Raw genomic sequence first — 16204 nt, 5'->3', positions numbered from 1 at the left:
GATACAATTAACTTAGGCTTGAATAGAGACTGGGAATGGATGAGTCATTACACAAAGTAAAACTATTTCCCCATGGTATTTCTCCCCCCCACCCCACCCCCCACTGTTCCTCTGATTTTCTTGTTAACTGCTGGAATTAGCCTACCTTGCTTGTCACCATGAAAGGTTTTCCTCCTTCCCCCCCCTGCTGCTGGTGATGGCTTATCTTAAGTGATCACTCTCCTTACAGTGTGTATGATAAACCCATTGTTTCATGTTCTCTGTGTGTGTATATAAATCTCTCCTCTGTTTTTTCCACCAAATGCATCCGATGAAGTGAGCTGTAGCTCACGAAAGCTTATGCTCTAATAAATTTGTTAGTCTCTAAGGTGCCACAAGTACTCCTTTTCTTTTTGCGAATACAGACTAACACGGCTGCTACTCTGAAACAGAATACAAAGTGTGCAATGCTCACTTATTTATTTTTGATTACAAATATTTGCACTGTAAAAAACAAAATAAATAGTATTTTTCAGTTCACCTAATACAAGTACTGTAGTGCAATCTCTATCATGGAAGTTGAACTTGCAAATGTAGAATTATATACAAAAAACTGCATTCAAAAATAAAACAATGTAAATTTTAGAGCCTGCAAGTCCACGCAGTCCTACTTTTTGTTCAGCCAATCGCTCAGGTTAAACAGACTTGTTTGTATTTGCAGGAAATAATGCTGCCCGCTTCTTGTTTACAATGTCACAAGTGTTCTCATGGCACTGTTGTAGCCAGCGTCGCAAGATATTTACATGCCAGATGTGCTAAAAATTCATATGTCCCTTCATGCTTCAACCACCATTCCAGGGAACATGCGTCCATGCTGATGATGGTTTCTGCTCAATAACAATCCAAAGCAGTGCAGACCAACACATGTTCATGTTCATTATCTGAGTCAGATGCCACCAGCAGAAGGTTGATTTTTCTTTTTTGATGGTTCGGTTGCTGTAGTTTCCGCATCAGAGTATTGCTTTTTTTTAAGACTTCTGAAACATGCGCCACCCCTCGTCCCTCTCAGATTTTGGAAGGCACTTCAGATTCTTAAACCCTGGGTCCAGTGCTGTAGCTATCATTAGAAATCTCAAATTGGTACCTTTTTTGCATTTTGTCAAATCTGCAGTGAAAGTGTTCTTAAAATGAACAACATGTGCTGGGTCATCATCCGAGACTGCTATAACAAGAAATATATGGCAGAATGGGAGTAAAACAGAGCAGGGAACGTACAATTCTCCCCCAAGGAGTTCAGTCACAAATTTAATTATGAGCGTCATCAGCATGGAAGCATATCCTCTGTAATGGTGGCCGAAGCATGAAGGGGCATATGAATGTTTAGCATATCTGGCAAATAAATACCTTGCAATGCCAGCTACAAAAGTACCATGCAAATACCTGTTCTCACTTTCTGTTGACATTATAATTAAGAAGCAGGCAGCATTATCTCCTGTAAATGTAAACAAACTTGTTTGTCTTAGTGATTGGCTGAACAAGTAGGACTGAGTGGACTTATAGACTCTGAAGTTTTACATTGTTTTGTTTTTGAGTGCAGTTATGCAACAAAAAAAAATCTACATTTGTAAGTTGCACTTTCATGACAAAGAGATTGCACTACAGTACTTGTATGAGGTCAGTTGAAAAATACAATTTCTTTTATCATTTTAACAGTGCAAATATTTGTAATCAAAAGTAATATACTTTGATTTCAATTACAACACAGACTAAAATATATTTGAAAATGTAGAAAAACATCCAAAATATTTAATAAATTTCAATTGGTATTCTATTGTTTAACTGTGCGATTAAACCTGCGATTAATCACGATTAATTTTTTTAGTTAATCGTGTGAGTTAACTGTGATTAATCAACAGCCCTAGTTTACATAAATATAAATTAGCATTAATATAGATTTAGTTATTACTAATCAATAGTACGCTATGTGTATGTAGTAACAGAAAACTTGTAAAAAGTTACTGAATTTACAATCACTTTTTAAACGTAATCATAGACTTCTGTAAATACTGGTTTTGATTTTGAAAATAGTGTGAACTGGTCAGTATTATGGACTAATGATCATTTTTATAAACAAAGCTGTTTTGATTTTCAAAAGATGAAAAAACCCAGCAAAAAACTTTTTTTTGTTCCTCTAACTGTAAATGTACCATGTCTTTTAAACTAGCTAAATGATTTGGATCTATTGCTTGAAATCTTGGCTCTGTTTAACTCAATGGCAAAACATCAGCTAACGTCAATGGGGTCAATATTTCAATCATTTTATTTACATTACATCTGAGAAAACGTATACCAATTTTCATGCAGGGATACTTTTTTAAGATTGAGTGTAAAACCTCAGAAATAGTTTTATAATATAAAGTCTGGCACATACTTATCTATGGCACCATTCTCAGGTAATGCAAAATAAGTACTGTAATTATGTCTACACTATGTACAAATACCTACTGAAACCTATACATTACTTCATTTTATGAAAAACGCAAATAATACAGCATACATTGTCTGGGCAAATAATTGTATATTGCTGAAAATCAAACATGACAGCAGACTGATTTAAACATGGCTTGGGTTTGGTGTGTATTGTATTGTATTGTTGAGGGGGAACATATTTGTTTTCTGAAAACTATACAAAGCCAAGCTTTTGATACCTTCTTCATGAAGATACAGTCTGGCTATGGACCAACAATGCATATATGATTGAATAGCTCAGGGACATGCAAAAGGGGGGCAAGCAGGGGCACAGGGCTCCCCCTCCCCCAGTAATTGGCACAGAACTCCTCCAGCCCCAGCGCCACAGTGGGGAGAGAGAGAGAGCTCCTCTGGCCCTGGCTGGAGGAGCTCTCGCCTTCTCCCCTCCGTGGCCACAGGGCCAGAGGAGCTCTGTGACCACCACAGCCAAGTACTTGTGGATACATTTATTCAGAGGGCTCCATGGCGCATGGATTTTCGTTGAAATGGTGAGTGCACTGCTGTTTATTTCTTTACATATAATGTATGTGTGTGTATTGATATGGTTTAATGCAGGGGTCGCGGCCCATCAGAGTAATCCGCTGGCAAGCCGTGAGATATTTTATTTATGTTGACCGTCTGCAGGCACGGCTCCCCACAGCTCCCAGTGGCTGCAGTTTGCTGTTCCTGGCCAATGGGAGCTGTGGGAAGTGGCACGGGCTGCTGGGATGTGCTGCCTGCTGCTTCCCGCAGCTCCCATTGGCCAGGAACGGCGAACCGCGGCCACTGGGAGCTGCGGGGGGCCATGTCTGCGGACGGTCAACGTAAACAAAATGTCTCGTGGCCCGCCATCGGATTACCTTGATGGGCTGCGTGCCGAAGGTTGCCGACCCCTGGTTTAATATGTATAATATGTGTTTGTTTAATGTGCCCCTCCAAAAGCAGTCAAATTTAAATTCCTGCATATGCCCCTGGAATAGCTATATGGTCATCTTTTTTTTTTTTTTTTGAGGTACAGCGTGCTTTAACTATTTGCAGCTAGGCATAAAGAATAAGGTTCATTTTCAGCCTTGTCATCCAGCAATAAAATGAAGGCAAAACTGGAGTAATGAAACCATCAGTCTTACAGCAAGCTGCTTTGAACATTCAAAGGCTGCCTCTGTGCTTCAGGTTCCTGCTGAGCCAATAAAGAGCCCTCTGAGGAATTTTCACACCTACCAACCAAATCTCAGCATGCAGCTGTGTTATGGACTCTGGAAATAAACATGTAATGGGAAACTCTAGAAGCCATCACCCAGTAAATTTGCCGTGATAAAATACAATTACTCGTATCAGTAAAAATCAGAACAGTATTCTTGTGGAGTGACATATTTTGAACATTCCAGAGTAGTTTTCTTTTTGACTGCAAACTGGAGAATTCAGTGGTGTTTTGATGACTCCTTTCTTTACAATGAAAAGGTGTCTTGGGTTCTACAATAGCCTGAGGCCATAAAGAACCTTATTTTTATAATTTGGGAATGTATACTAATGGCCCTATTCTGTACTACTTATACAGAGGGGAAACTTACCTTGTGAAGTTCAATGCAGTTTTTGTCTGAATAAGGATAATAGGTCTATACGGAAGGAGAATATTGCTGAATTTTAAAGACTGCTTTTTATATTATCCAAAGATGACTTCCAAAATCTACAGCATGTACCGATACCAGAAGTTCTCATGATTCAAGAAAATGTTAAAATAAATACCCAATCCTGGCCCTGCTTCTACCAGTTTTGTGCCACTCCAACAGCACAAAAAAGCTGGAAAGCTAGTTGAGGATTCCAGGTTTACATTGATATAAAGGTATCCACACACAAAGTTGCACTGGTTTAACTAAACTGAAACATACCTTTAGTTAAACCAGTGCAACTTTATGTTTAGACCAGGCCTTAGTTTTTGTCTATCAAGGTTTTTATACCATACTTATCTAGGTACTCAGACACCATGGTGATAGGCACTTTACATAGATATCATTTAATTATACATGTTGCTTAGATACATTTTAAGAATTTTAAGGCCTGCTCCTAGCAAACCCAGAAATCATCAAAGCACAAAGTAGTCTTAAGCAATGCCTCCTTTTTTTTGGCCTTGCTCCCGACACATTTTTTGTGCTGGGATTGGGGGGAGGAAGGGGCACATAGAACTGGTTACGCTGTCTATGCCACTTAGAGATTTTCCAACATTTATCTTGGTTTAGCTTATGCCTGTAAATTTACAGGTGCAGGTTAAACTGATATTATAACCAGTTTTAAACAGATATGATTATACATACACAGAGTCACACCAGTTTAACAAAATTAGTTTGATGCAACTTCTGTGTGTAGACCTAGCCTATATGTGTAATGTATCAATTTGTTTACCACTTTGAATTTGGTCCAGAAGTAAACAAGGAGCAAGTGGAATATATCCATCCTGGTGTCTGTTGCTTAAGAGGCAGGCTGTTGAATGATGAATGCATTGTAGTTTGTGCGTTTGGTATCCACATTCACCCCCAAGCAGTGTGAATTGCACTTTTCCAGCATGGAAGTAACTATGGCATGGCTGACAGTGGCAAGGTCCTTCTTAGAGAAGAAAGGGGATAGTATTCTTTTGAAGAGCCAGAGGTGATAAAAATTCTTTCCATATTTGGTGGAAGCAGTGGTTTGATTCCTCTGATTGTGACATGGAAAGAACCAGGACTGTTGACATGTAGCCACCAGAGAAGACTGTTTTTTGTTTTGTTTTAAAATGTAATGGAACAGTCTACCTTTTTGGAAAAATGAGGTATCAGCAACTATATTCTCTGAGTATTCAGGGCCTACTTTGCAAGTAATTTGAATGCAGAATTTTCATTGTAGTCAATGGGAACTCCATGTATGGAGGCTTACATGATGAGACCATTATAGGTTCTTTACAGTTATTATTCAGACAAGGCCTCATAGGGATGCCATGAGGGGGATAAATCTGAGAAACCTAATGTGTAATTAAAAATCATTTAAATCTCATCTGGGACCACAGACAACTAAAATGCTTTAATCATAATCCTGTGGTTATTGCATGACATCACTTACAGGTCAGAGTTGTGTGCCTTAATAGTGCATTTCTTGTATTAACATGTTTGGATTTCTTAACTGTAAACTTAACTCTAAAGTTTGTGGTTTATAATAGTTGGTTTTGGGATAATTACTATATTCATCTAATGGATTTTATCCAATATGATACATACAACCTTAATTCTACTTTTCTCTCAGAATTCATACAGCATACTAGAAATGAACATATTATCCAGTGCTTCACCCATGAAAAATATACACATGTAAACAACCTCTGTCCTGTTTCCTAGTGATAGCTAAATGAATTAGTAATGGGAAAATAAAACTGTATTTCATAATACATTATCACTTTGAAACAAGGGTAAAAGCATGAGGCATAACAGCAGTGAATTTAATACTAAAAGCAAGCCACAAGAAATGCTGCCAATACACTTTCCCTATCAAAGAATCTTCAACACTGGTAAAACCACTGAGTAGTATTGGCTCCAGACTCAAACTTATGGCTGAATGTTGAAGTGACCTGCCTATTGAAATGATAGAACATTAGAACTATGTAGCTAAATTTTACCCATTCCTGTAGTTCAGTGTTGGCATTCTGATTACACAAGCTACATATAGCTTCATGAAAGAGATTTAAAACCTCTTATTTACATATAAATAAAAAGATAATGGATGTGGTTATAATATTGTGTGGTTATAAAACTTCTATCAGCATGAATTAATCTGGGTTTTATCATCATGTATTTGGCATGCAACATAATGGTGACACCATAAATCAGTCATGCAGAAAATCCTAAATTAATATACTGTACCAATAAAACTGTTATAGTATACCACAACATACCACAGGGTTGGGCAAACTTTTTGGCCTGAGGGCCACATTGGGGTTGCAAAACTGTATGGAGGGCCGGTAGGGAAGGCTGTGCTTCCCCAAACAGCCTGGACCCCATCCCCTATCCGCCCCCTCCCACTTCCCACCCCCTGACTGCCCCCCTCAGAACTCCAGACCCATCCAACCCCCTTTGCTCCTTGTACCCTGACCGCCCCCTCCCAGGACCCCCCCCCGCCCTTAACTGCCCCCTGGAACCCCACCCCATCCAACTCCACGCTCCCAGTCCCCCGACCGCTATCCTCCCCTGCCCCTGACAGACCCCCCTGGGACTCCATGCCTATCCAACCCCCCTTGTTCCCTGTCCCTTGACCCCTATTCACACCGCCACCCTCTGACAGGCCCTCCGGGACCATACGCCTATCCGACCCCCCCCCCATTCCCTGTCCCCTGACCAGCCCCGTTCCCCAACCCCGCACAACCTCCACCCCATCCAACTGCTTCCTGTCCCCTGACTGCCCCCCGGGAGCTCCCACCCCTTATCCAATTCCCTGGCCCCCTTACCATGCCGCTCAGAGCAGCATGTCTGTCATCCGCGCCACCCGGCTGGAGCTAGACATGCTGCCGCTCTGCTCAGCAGGAGCTCGCAGCCCTGCCACCCAGAGCACTGCCTGCGTGGCAGCATAGCTGTGGGGGAGGGTGGACAGCAGGGGAGAGCCCGGGGTCTAGCCTCCCCGGCCAGGAGCTCAAGGGCCGGGCAGGATGGTCCCACAGGCCAGATGTGGGCCATAGTTTGCCCACCTCTGACATACCATAATGTATTCTTTCTATGCTGCATAAAACAGGAAATCTATTTTAGTAATGTTTAAGAGGTTTTTTAAATGTCGGTTTTTATTGGAAATATTTTTTGTTTTTTTCCTGCTTGTGAAGCCAGGTGCCTTAATAACCATGAGTCCCACTGTAGAGGGCTCAGAGGTAATAAAGATATCTAAAAATGACCAAAATTTAGTTTTTTTATACTTCAAATCAGCAATTGAAAGTTTATCCCTAGGCCTACAAAGATGAGAAGCAAACTCTAAGTCCCATTAAAAAAGAAGGAATCTTTCTTTTTCTGTGGTATAATGCTCCCATTTTTAGCCCTGCAGAATCATGTGATATTGAACATCAAACATTAGGCACATAATTTTGAAAATACAGGCATATAGTTTTAATATGAATCATAGATGGCTGTCACAAACTTCATTCTCAAGAAGACCTCATTTCCTCTCTGATTAATGACTGTCTCTTCCAGTTTTATGTTATATACACTTACGTATTATTTACTTCATGATCATGCCTTTCCATCATTAGTACAGTGTGTAGGCTGAACAAGATTTGTCTTCTCAACAGTCTCTTTTTGCCATCTCCATTATACTATTTCCCACTGTTCTCTGTCTCAGCTGCCAATATGTTTTTATCAAATTGAATTTTACCAACACCATCATACTTGCTAACTTTACATACTACTTTTTATAATGACGGGTTTCAGAGTAGCAGCCGTGTTAGTCTGTATCCGCAAAAGGAAAAGGAGTACTTGAGGCACCTTAGAGACTAACAAATTTATTTGAGCATAAGCTTTTGTGAGCTATTCTCACTTCACTGATGAAAGCTTATGCTCAAATAAATTTGGTAGTCTCTAAGGTGCCACAAGTACTCCTTTTCTTTATACTACTTTTTGTGACACTAAATACAAAAGCCTTCTTGAAGTCCAGGTTGATTATGTCTTCTGTTTCACTTCTGCCAGTTTCTTTTGTCAGTCACATCAAGAAATTAATCAGATTAATTCAGCCTGATCTTCCTTTTAAAATGCCAATATTTCATTCTTTAACCAGACTGCATCTTATGACTGTAGAGTCTCTCGGTTCTGAGGTCAGTCCTTTTATGTATGCAGCTTCTCAGTTATTTCTTCGATATTTCTGAAATACAGTGGTCAATTTATCCTCCATTTAAGTCTTGTAGAATTCAAGGACTACTTTTCTCCCAAACCTATATCAGCCAGATATTTTAGAAATGGAAATATATAGGGACAATTTGGAGTTTTAAGTCTTTAATTTTAAAAAAGTCACATTCTACACTACACTTTACATTTTACTGTGTACGGTATTTCTAATTAATCATGTGTCTCTTTTCAGAGTAAGTAATATTGTTCTTAAAAAGAGTTCCCACATTATTAGATTGATAAAATTGTATAACTATTGTCTTTTTAAGTTATGGAGTCTGCTATGTAGGGCCTGTAAGGGAATGTTTATGTACAGTATCTATATATACAGACCTTTTTTTGTCTGTGCTGACTGAAAGAATCTGACATAATCTTCCAAAGAAAACATCTGCTTTTAAATTATTTGTTTGGATTCCAGTAAGCACACCTAGCACATGCATAATTAGCTTGAACTACAGAGTTGCCTATTGAGAAGATGTGTTTATCGAAATAAGTTATGCATATTTCATAAAGAGAAAACAGGGACAGTGTTTGGTAATTTTTTTAAAAATCCACAAGTTAGATTTAAAATATGCTTTTGTAGTGTAAAACATGAATTTTTTAATTTTTTAAAAAACGAAGTGTTGAGAGGAAGTTTTATAATGTATTTAATCATTTAGTATATTTAACATGATTTTTTTCTAAACTTTGCTTTAGTCTAGAGATCATTTAAAAAAAAAATCTTATGAGCACTGAAAATGTTCTAGCAATTGATAGCATTTGGAAAGATAATGTATGCATTTAGTTTTAAATTTTCTAATTTAAAGAATTAATTCGGAACTTAATTTTTAACTTTTACCATTTTTGTATTGCATATATTTTGTTTATTGTATATAGTAAATCTTCTTTTGTATGTTAGTAAAGATGAGAACTGTCCTTAATTCAGACCTCATGTTATAAATCTTAATTCCTGAATATCTGATTAGCTAAAAAGACATTGGGTTGTATGAACATTTATTTCAGCCTAGGCAGTCCCATCCAAAGAGACAAGAAGAGATGGAGATTCAATTAGTATGCTTTTCCCTCCCACTCATGCCATGCCATATGATTGAAGTGAGCCAGAAATTCTTATACAGCTGTGAAATATTCAAAAATGAATCCCTACTAGTACTGGATTACTCGTCACATGTACTTTCAGCATTAAATTCAGATTTCTTAGGTGTTGAGACAGTCACAGCTGGGAATAAAGTCTTTAACACAGCACTTTGAAGCAAATTCAGACCTGGTGTAAAAGTGCAGATCTCACAATGGCCATGGGAATTGGGCCTGGGTTGAAATGGATACTTCATGGTTTCTAGGCTATTTACATTGGCTCCTACTGTCTGGGTGAAATTATCTGTGATCTAACAAGTGCTGCTGTGCATCACACTAAACTTGGGTTTATTCAGCACTGCTCCCCTAAAGCCAATCTCCCCACTTACTCTCCCAATTTCAATCAAGTTATGTCTTGTGGCGTTTGGTTATTTTGATATTAATTAACCCTCAACATTTCATTGTTTCTTACATTTTTGTTTTGAAAATATAATTGCACTGTAGGACAAAGTATTGGGAAAGAGCATTAGTGGTGTGGACACCAGGGAGACAGCTTTGGTTATTGGAAACTAGGAGGTAGTTGAGATTTTACGTACTGGGGAGAGGATGTATCTTATCTTTCCTTCTAAAGGACATATCAAGTGAGGTCCCACAGGGATCAGTTCTGGGGCTGGTTCTGTTCAATATCTTCATCAACGATTTAGATAATGGCATAGAGAGTACACTTATAAAGTTGGCAGAGGATACCAAGCTAGGGGGAGTTGCAAGTGCTTTGGAAAATAAGATTAAAATTCAAAATGATCTGGACAAACTGGAGAAATGGTCTGAAGTAAGTGGGCTGAAATTCAATAAGTTCAAATGCAAAGTACTCCATTTAGGAAAGAACAATCAGTTGCACACATACAAAATGGGAAATGAGTGCCTACGAGGTAGTACTATGGAAAGGAACCTGGGGTCATAGTGGATCACAAGCTAAATACGAGTTAACAGTGTAACACTGTTGCAAAAAAAAGCAAACATCATTCTGGGATGTATTAGCAAGGGTATTGTAAGCAATACATGGAAAGTAATTCTTCCGCTCTACTCCGTGCTGATTAGGCCTCAGCTGGAGTATTGTGTCCAGTTCTGGGCGCATTTCAGGAAAGATGTCGACAAATTGGAGAAAGTCCAGAGAAGAGCAACAAAAAATGATTAAAGGTCTAGAAACAATGACCTATGAGGGAAGATGGAAAAAAATTGGGTTTGTTTAGTCCGGAGAAGAGAAGACTGAGAGGGGACATAACAGTTTTCAAGTACATAAAAGGTTGTTTCAAGGAGGAGGGAGGTAAATTGTTCTCATTAACCTCTGAGGATAGGACAAGAAGCAATGGGCTTAAATTGCAGCAAGGATGGTTTAGGTTGGACATAAGGAAAAACTTCCTGTCAGGGTAGTTAAGCACTGGAATAAATTGCCTAAGGAGGCTGTGGAATCTCCATCATTGGAGATTTTTAAGAGCAGGTTAGACAAACACCTTTCAGGGATGGTCTAGATCAGTGTTTCCCAAACTTGGGACGCCGCTTGTTCAGGGAAAGCCCCGGCGGATCGGGCCTGTTTGTTTACCTGCCGCATCCACAGGTTCAGCCGATCACGGCTCCCACTGGCTGCGGTTTGCCACTCCAGGCCAATGGGGGCTGCAGGAAGCGGCGGCCAGTACGTCCCTCAGCCCGCACCGCTTTCCACAGCTCCCATTGGCCTACAGTGGCAAACTGCGGCTTGTGGGAACCGCAATCGGCCGAACCTGCAGATGTGGCAGATAAACAAAGCGGCCCGGCCCGCCAGGGGCTTTCCCTGAACAAGCGGCATCCCAAGTTTGGGAAACACTGGTCTAGATAATACTTCTGAGCACAGGGGACTGGACTAGATGACCTCTCAAGGCCCCTTCCAGTCCTACCATTCTGATATTCCACCTTTTAGGCAAGGATGAAAGTGATCTTGAGTTTTTGGGGAGAAGGGTTTGAATTCTTCATTCCCCACACTAGCAAGGCACTAACTGCCTCAGTTCACCCAGTGTCTACCATTACACCCACCAATACACACACAATATGACTTTCAGAGTTGCTGAGCATCCACCACCTCCTGCTGAAGTTCAGTGGGCTTCCCAGATGCTCAGCACATCTTAGAAATCAGGCCTGTTAGCTTAATGTTTCTGCTAAAATAATCAGCAGGGAAATAGATCAGTGTTAATGTTTAGGGTGGGATTTTCAAAAGTGCTCTAATTCCACTCCCACTGATTTTGGATTATCTTTTGTTTAATGTTCTGCCACAGGTGTTTACTTTGTTATGGATTGCTGACTGGATGGTGCACCACTTCTGGAAAAAAGGAAAAGATCCTGACAGTTTTTCTATCCCTTACCTTACTGCATTGGGAGATCTGCTTGGAACTGCCTTATTAGCTATGAGTTTTCACTTCCTGTGGCTCATTGGTGATAGAGATGGGGATGTTGGAGACTAATCATTCAGATGGACATATTAATTGTTCCCAGTAGATTCTGAAGAAAAATAGGAGACAACTGCTTACCATTCCAGTCGAAGGATTTCAAAACAATTGTTCAATTTAGTATGGGTAATTAAGGTGGCACTGATATTAAATTACCTTAATTTTTTTTTTAAATGAAAGGTGGAACAGGAAGGATTTTATCTGATTTTTACCCTGGAAGTGAGGACTGTTGTCAGTTGAAAACATCTGACCAGATACAATGAAGTATAGGCTGATTGTTTGACAGGTGTTTTGTATTAGGAAAAAAAATGGAGCATTTAAAAAAGGAAAATCACGGGATATCCTTTAATTGACAATAAATGAACAGTGAAGAAAGGAGATGAAAACAGATCAGTGGCTTGTCTTGTCTTTTTTGCTCTCACAAATTGGGTATGTATTTCAAATCACAGTGCAAAAAGGGTTCATTGAGTCAAAATAGTTTCCTTCTCAGACACAACTACTTAATTGATGATGTGTCTTTGCCATTTTTAGGATTTCTCCAGTTGCCACAAGCTGTATATCAATAATAATTATTATTTTAATGATTTGAGCCCTAATCCTTCAAACATTTTGACACATGCTTAACTTTACGCACATCAGAGGAACTACTTGCATATACTGTTAAGCTCTTCAAGAAGTATTTGCACGATTGGGCCTACCACAGGGTAGCAAGAGAAGCAACCTACTTCTTTTGCCCTTGGTACCTATCTAAAACAATGGTGTAAGCCAGGGGTTCTCAAACTTCATTGCACCATGACCCTCTTCTGACAACAAAAATTACTACACGACTCTAGGACGGGGGACTGAAGCCTGAGCCCACCTGAGCTGCCCTGGGCGTGGGGGCCAATTCCAAAGCCTGCTGAGGCCAAAGCTGACGCCCAAAGGCTTCTGCCCCAGGCGGGGGGCCTGTAACCTGAGCCCCGCCACCCAGGGCTGAAGCCGTCAGGCTTGGGCTTTGGTCCTGGCCAGTGGGGCTCAGGCTTTGGCTTTGGCTCCGAGCCCCAGCAAGTCTAATGCCAGTCCTGGCGACCCCATTAAAACAGGGTCATGACCACCTTGGGGTCATAGAATCATAGAATCATAGAATATCAGGGTTGGAAGGGACCCCAGAAGGTCATCTAGTCCAACCCCCTGCTCAAAGCAGGACCAAGTCCCAGTTAAATCATCCTAGCCAGGGCTTTGTCAAGCCTGACCTTAAAAATCTCTAGGGAAGGAGATTCTACCACCTCCCTAGGTAACGCATTCCAGTGTTTCACCACCCTCTTAGTGAAAAAGTTTTTCCTAATATCCAATCTAAACCTCCCCCATTGCAACTTGAGACCATTACTCCTCGTTCTGTCATCTGCTACCATTGAGAACAGTCTAGAGCCATCCTCTTTGAAACCCCCTTTCAGGTAGTAACCCTTTCAGGTCCCAACCCAGAGTTTGAGAATCACTGGTGTAAGCAAACACATTTAGCATGATGCTGCACTGATCTATATTAATGAGGATAAGCTAGAATGAAACTAGTTTTCTGTTGAAAAATGTACTTTTAGTTGGCAACTGGAGAGGCTTCTAGTATTAATATTAAAAGTACTGTCACAACATTGACATTTATTATGTACTTTAAGATTGTGTCATTGTTTCCATTATAATAATCGGTTTTCAGGTGTTTCAGTTGTAAATATTTACCCCGATCAAAATTTGGGGTGTATAAGATTATGTTGCTTCTTAGACTTTTTTAAAATGTATTTGAACTATTTGAAAGTTTATGTAAACTTTTAAAAATTTAGGGCCAGAGTGTACCATCCACTTTTAAGCAGAAATCACCATTGTTGTTAATAAGGATTTTTGTTTAAAAGCTGTGGCAGAATATGACCTATAGAGAAAGAAATTACTGGCTGAATGCTTTCTTATATTTGTTTAACTCAAAGCTTGAACCATGAAGTTTGGCAAGTGATTAGTCTAATTAATTTGAAAAAATATATTAAATTGTACAGATGATATTTTGAAAATTGGCTACAATTCATGCACAGCAAATGTTTCTAAAATTTAAAAATCCTGGTGGACATCCTAAATACATAATTACATGAATCATTCTGTTAATTGTGTAAATACTAGAACCAAAAATTTCAAATTTGGAGACCTAAAATTAAACACCTAAATCCACAGAGACTCCCAAGTCAGCGTATTTCCTAATCCTGCAACCATTTATGTATGTGATTCTATGCATATGAGCAGTCTATGGATTTAATGGGACTACTCAAATTCATGAAGTTACATTTGTGCATAAGTTTTTACAGAATTGAGGCATTAGACACTTAAAAAGTTGGCCTGACTTGCAAAGAGCTGCTGAGCATCCTCATCTCCATGGAAAAACAGGGTGTTTGCACATCTAAAAATAAAGCCAGGTCCTTGGGTGCCTAGACATGGATTTCGATGCCTAACTTTAGGCACCCTCATTTGAAATTTTTTACTTGAGCTTTTTTCTTAAAATTATGACTACCTAGTTGACAGATTGGAAAGGATCATAAACCTGTTATGTCTTCTGCTTATGTGTGGTAAAGATGAATATCACTTTAATACAAAATAAAGTTCCCTGACTTTTGATAGTTTGTATTAATGTTGTTTAAATTAGTTTGTCATGTATATTGTGAGAAATATTATAAATTGTTTAAAATGGGATGGTTATAATTCACTTTTTGTTTGACTTCTTTAAAATGCTATTTTTATTCTGTGCTATAGACCGAGAAATAATTACATAATTTAATTCTGGTGGAACTACCTTGTTGAACTACATTGTCATGGCAAACTTTTTTATTGGAGGAATTACTGGATTTTAAAATCCTAAAAAATGAACTGCAAAGCTCTTTAAACAATAAAAAATAGTTTCTTCACTGCATTGAGATACCTGAGTGAACAGTACTTATATAATGTATGTTTGTATTGTAGTATTTATTATTTGCTGATGGTAGCACCCATGATGTACTAAGAGTTTTCCAGACAAACAAGAAGGAATGATCCTTTCCCTGAAGAGTACACAGTCTAGGGAGACACAGAGAAGGTATGTATACTTAACAGTCTAGGGAGACAGCCCTGTGCTAAAAACAGTGTAATGCAGTGTAAGCATTGCAGCTGGCTCTCAAGTGGTGGGGGTTGGGTGATGAGGTAGGGTGTATAGGTCAGAAGCAGTGAATGGACTTGGCGGGAGGGGAGCTGTGGAAGCAAAGATGGTGGAAGCATGAAGGCAATGAAGAGGGAAACTAGAGGAATTTGAAGTGGAACTGAGAGAGACAGAGGAAGACTAGGTACATTGACAGGGGAATTAGCTCAAGTGGTAGAGTGCATGCGAGAGGTAGCGGGATCAATGCCCGCATTCTCCAGCAGCAAGGGAGTGACAGTACCTTCTCTTTGATTTAGTTGGGGATTGGTCCTGCTTTGAGCAGGGGGTTGGACTAGATGCCCTCCTGAGGTCCCTTCCAACCCTGATATTCTATGAGGGGTAGAGGAGAGGATATTGGGTTGATAGAGCAAAATGAATATCTTATGGAGGCAGTGAGTGTAAGGTCCAGAGAGGTGAGGTAGTGTCAAGGAGCAACAAAGCCCTTGCTGTAGTGTAAAAAAAAAAAAAAAAAAAAAAGGGGGGGGGGCAGGTATTTGCAGAAGAAGAAAAGTCTGGGGGGAATAAACGGTGAGACCCCCTGCACTGTTTTCAAGAAATCAAAAGGGAATAGCCTTTGAAGGGAAGACAGATGGAGGAGGAGGAGAGAATGAGGGCATTGGGGAGAGAGGGAGTGGGGGATTTGGAGGGAGCATGAAGGGTATAGGGTGAGATAGTAAGGGGGGGACAGATGGGTGAGGAAAAATGAGGTCATTAGGGGAAAGGGAGGGGAGAGATGTTTGTGCTGAGAGGAAGGAAAAGTTGGAGATCTGGAAGCAAGAGAGGGGGAGGAAGTGATTGGGGTGAATGGGAGGATGTATGAACCTGGTGGGGTGGGATAAAACAATATATAGTGTGGGGCCTCAGGCAAGCTTGTGGTAGTTTTCAGAAAGAATCTTTATCCCCATTCTCTGCTGCATGGAAGCAGTACGGAAGAAGAAACAAAGGAGTTGTCAGGGTCCATACCATCCTTCATCCATAGAGGGACCGTATGCCTGAGGTCCAATTTTGATTCTGGCATTGTTGAATTCTGTGGTAGGAAACTGACAGCTCTGCAGTACCCTACTATTACAGGCCCAACTGGCCACTCATTAGGCTGCTGTGAGGCAACACAG

General features: G+C 40.0%; 1 protein-coding gene across 2 annotated transcripts in view; it reads left to right on the top strand.

Moving 5' to 3' along the window:
• Positions 1-15611, top strand: part of SLC41A2 (solute carrier family 41 member 2) — a 112382-nt gene extending 96771 nt beyond the window's left edge. For both annotated transcript variants that reach the window (XM_043519541.1, XM_038387717.2), the window contains exons 11-12: positions 11741-13011; positions 13361-15611. In XM_043519541.1, the coding sequence (XP_043375476.1) occupies positions 11741-11926 (186 nt within the window). In that variant the 3' untranslated portion in view covers positions 11927-13011; positions 13361-15611. The remainder of the gene's footprint in view (positions 1-11740; positions 13012-13360) is intronic.
• Positions 15612-16204: the final 593 nt, after the last annotated feature.

The sequence above is a fragment of the Dermochelys coriacea genome, chromosome 1 (assembly GCF_009764565.3).
Source record: "Dermochelys coriacea isolate rDerCor1 chromosome 1, rDerCor1.pri.v4, whole genome shotgun sequence".
Taxonomy (NCBI): Eukaryota; Metazoa; Chordata; order Testudines; family Dermochelyidae; genus Dermochelys; species Dermochelys coriacea.
The sequence above is the reverse complement of the archived record's forward strand: the minus strand, read 5'-3'. Positions and strand labels throughout refer to the sequence as shown.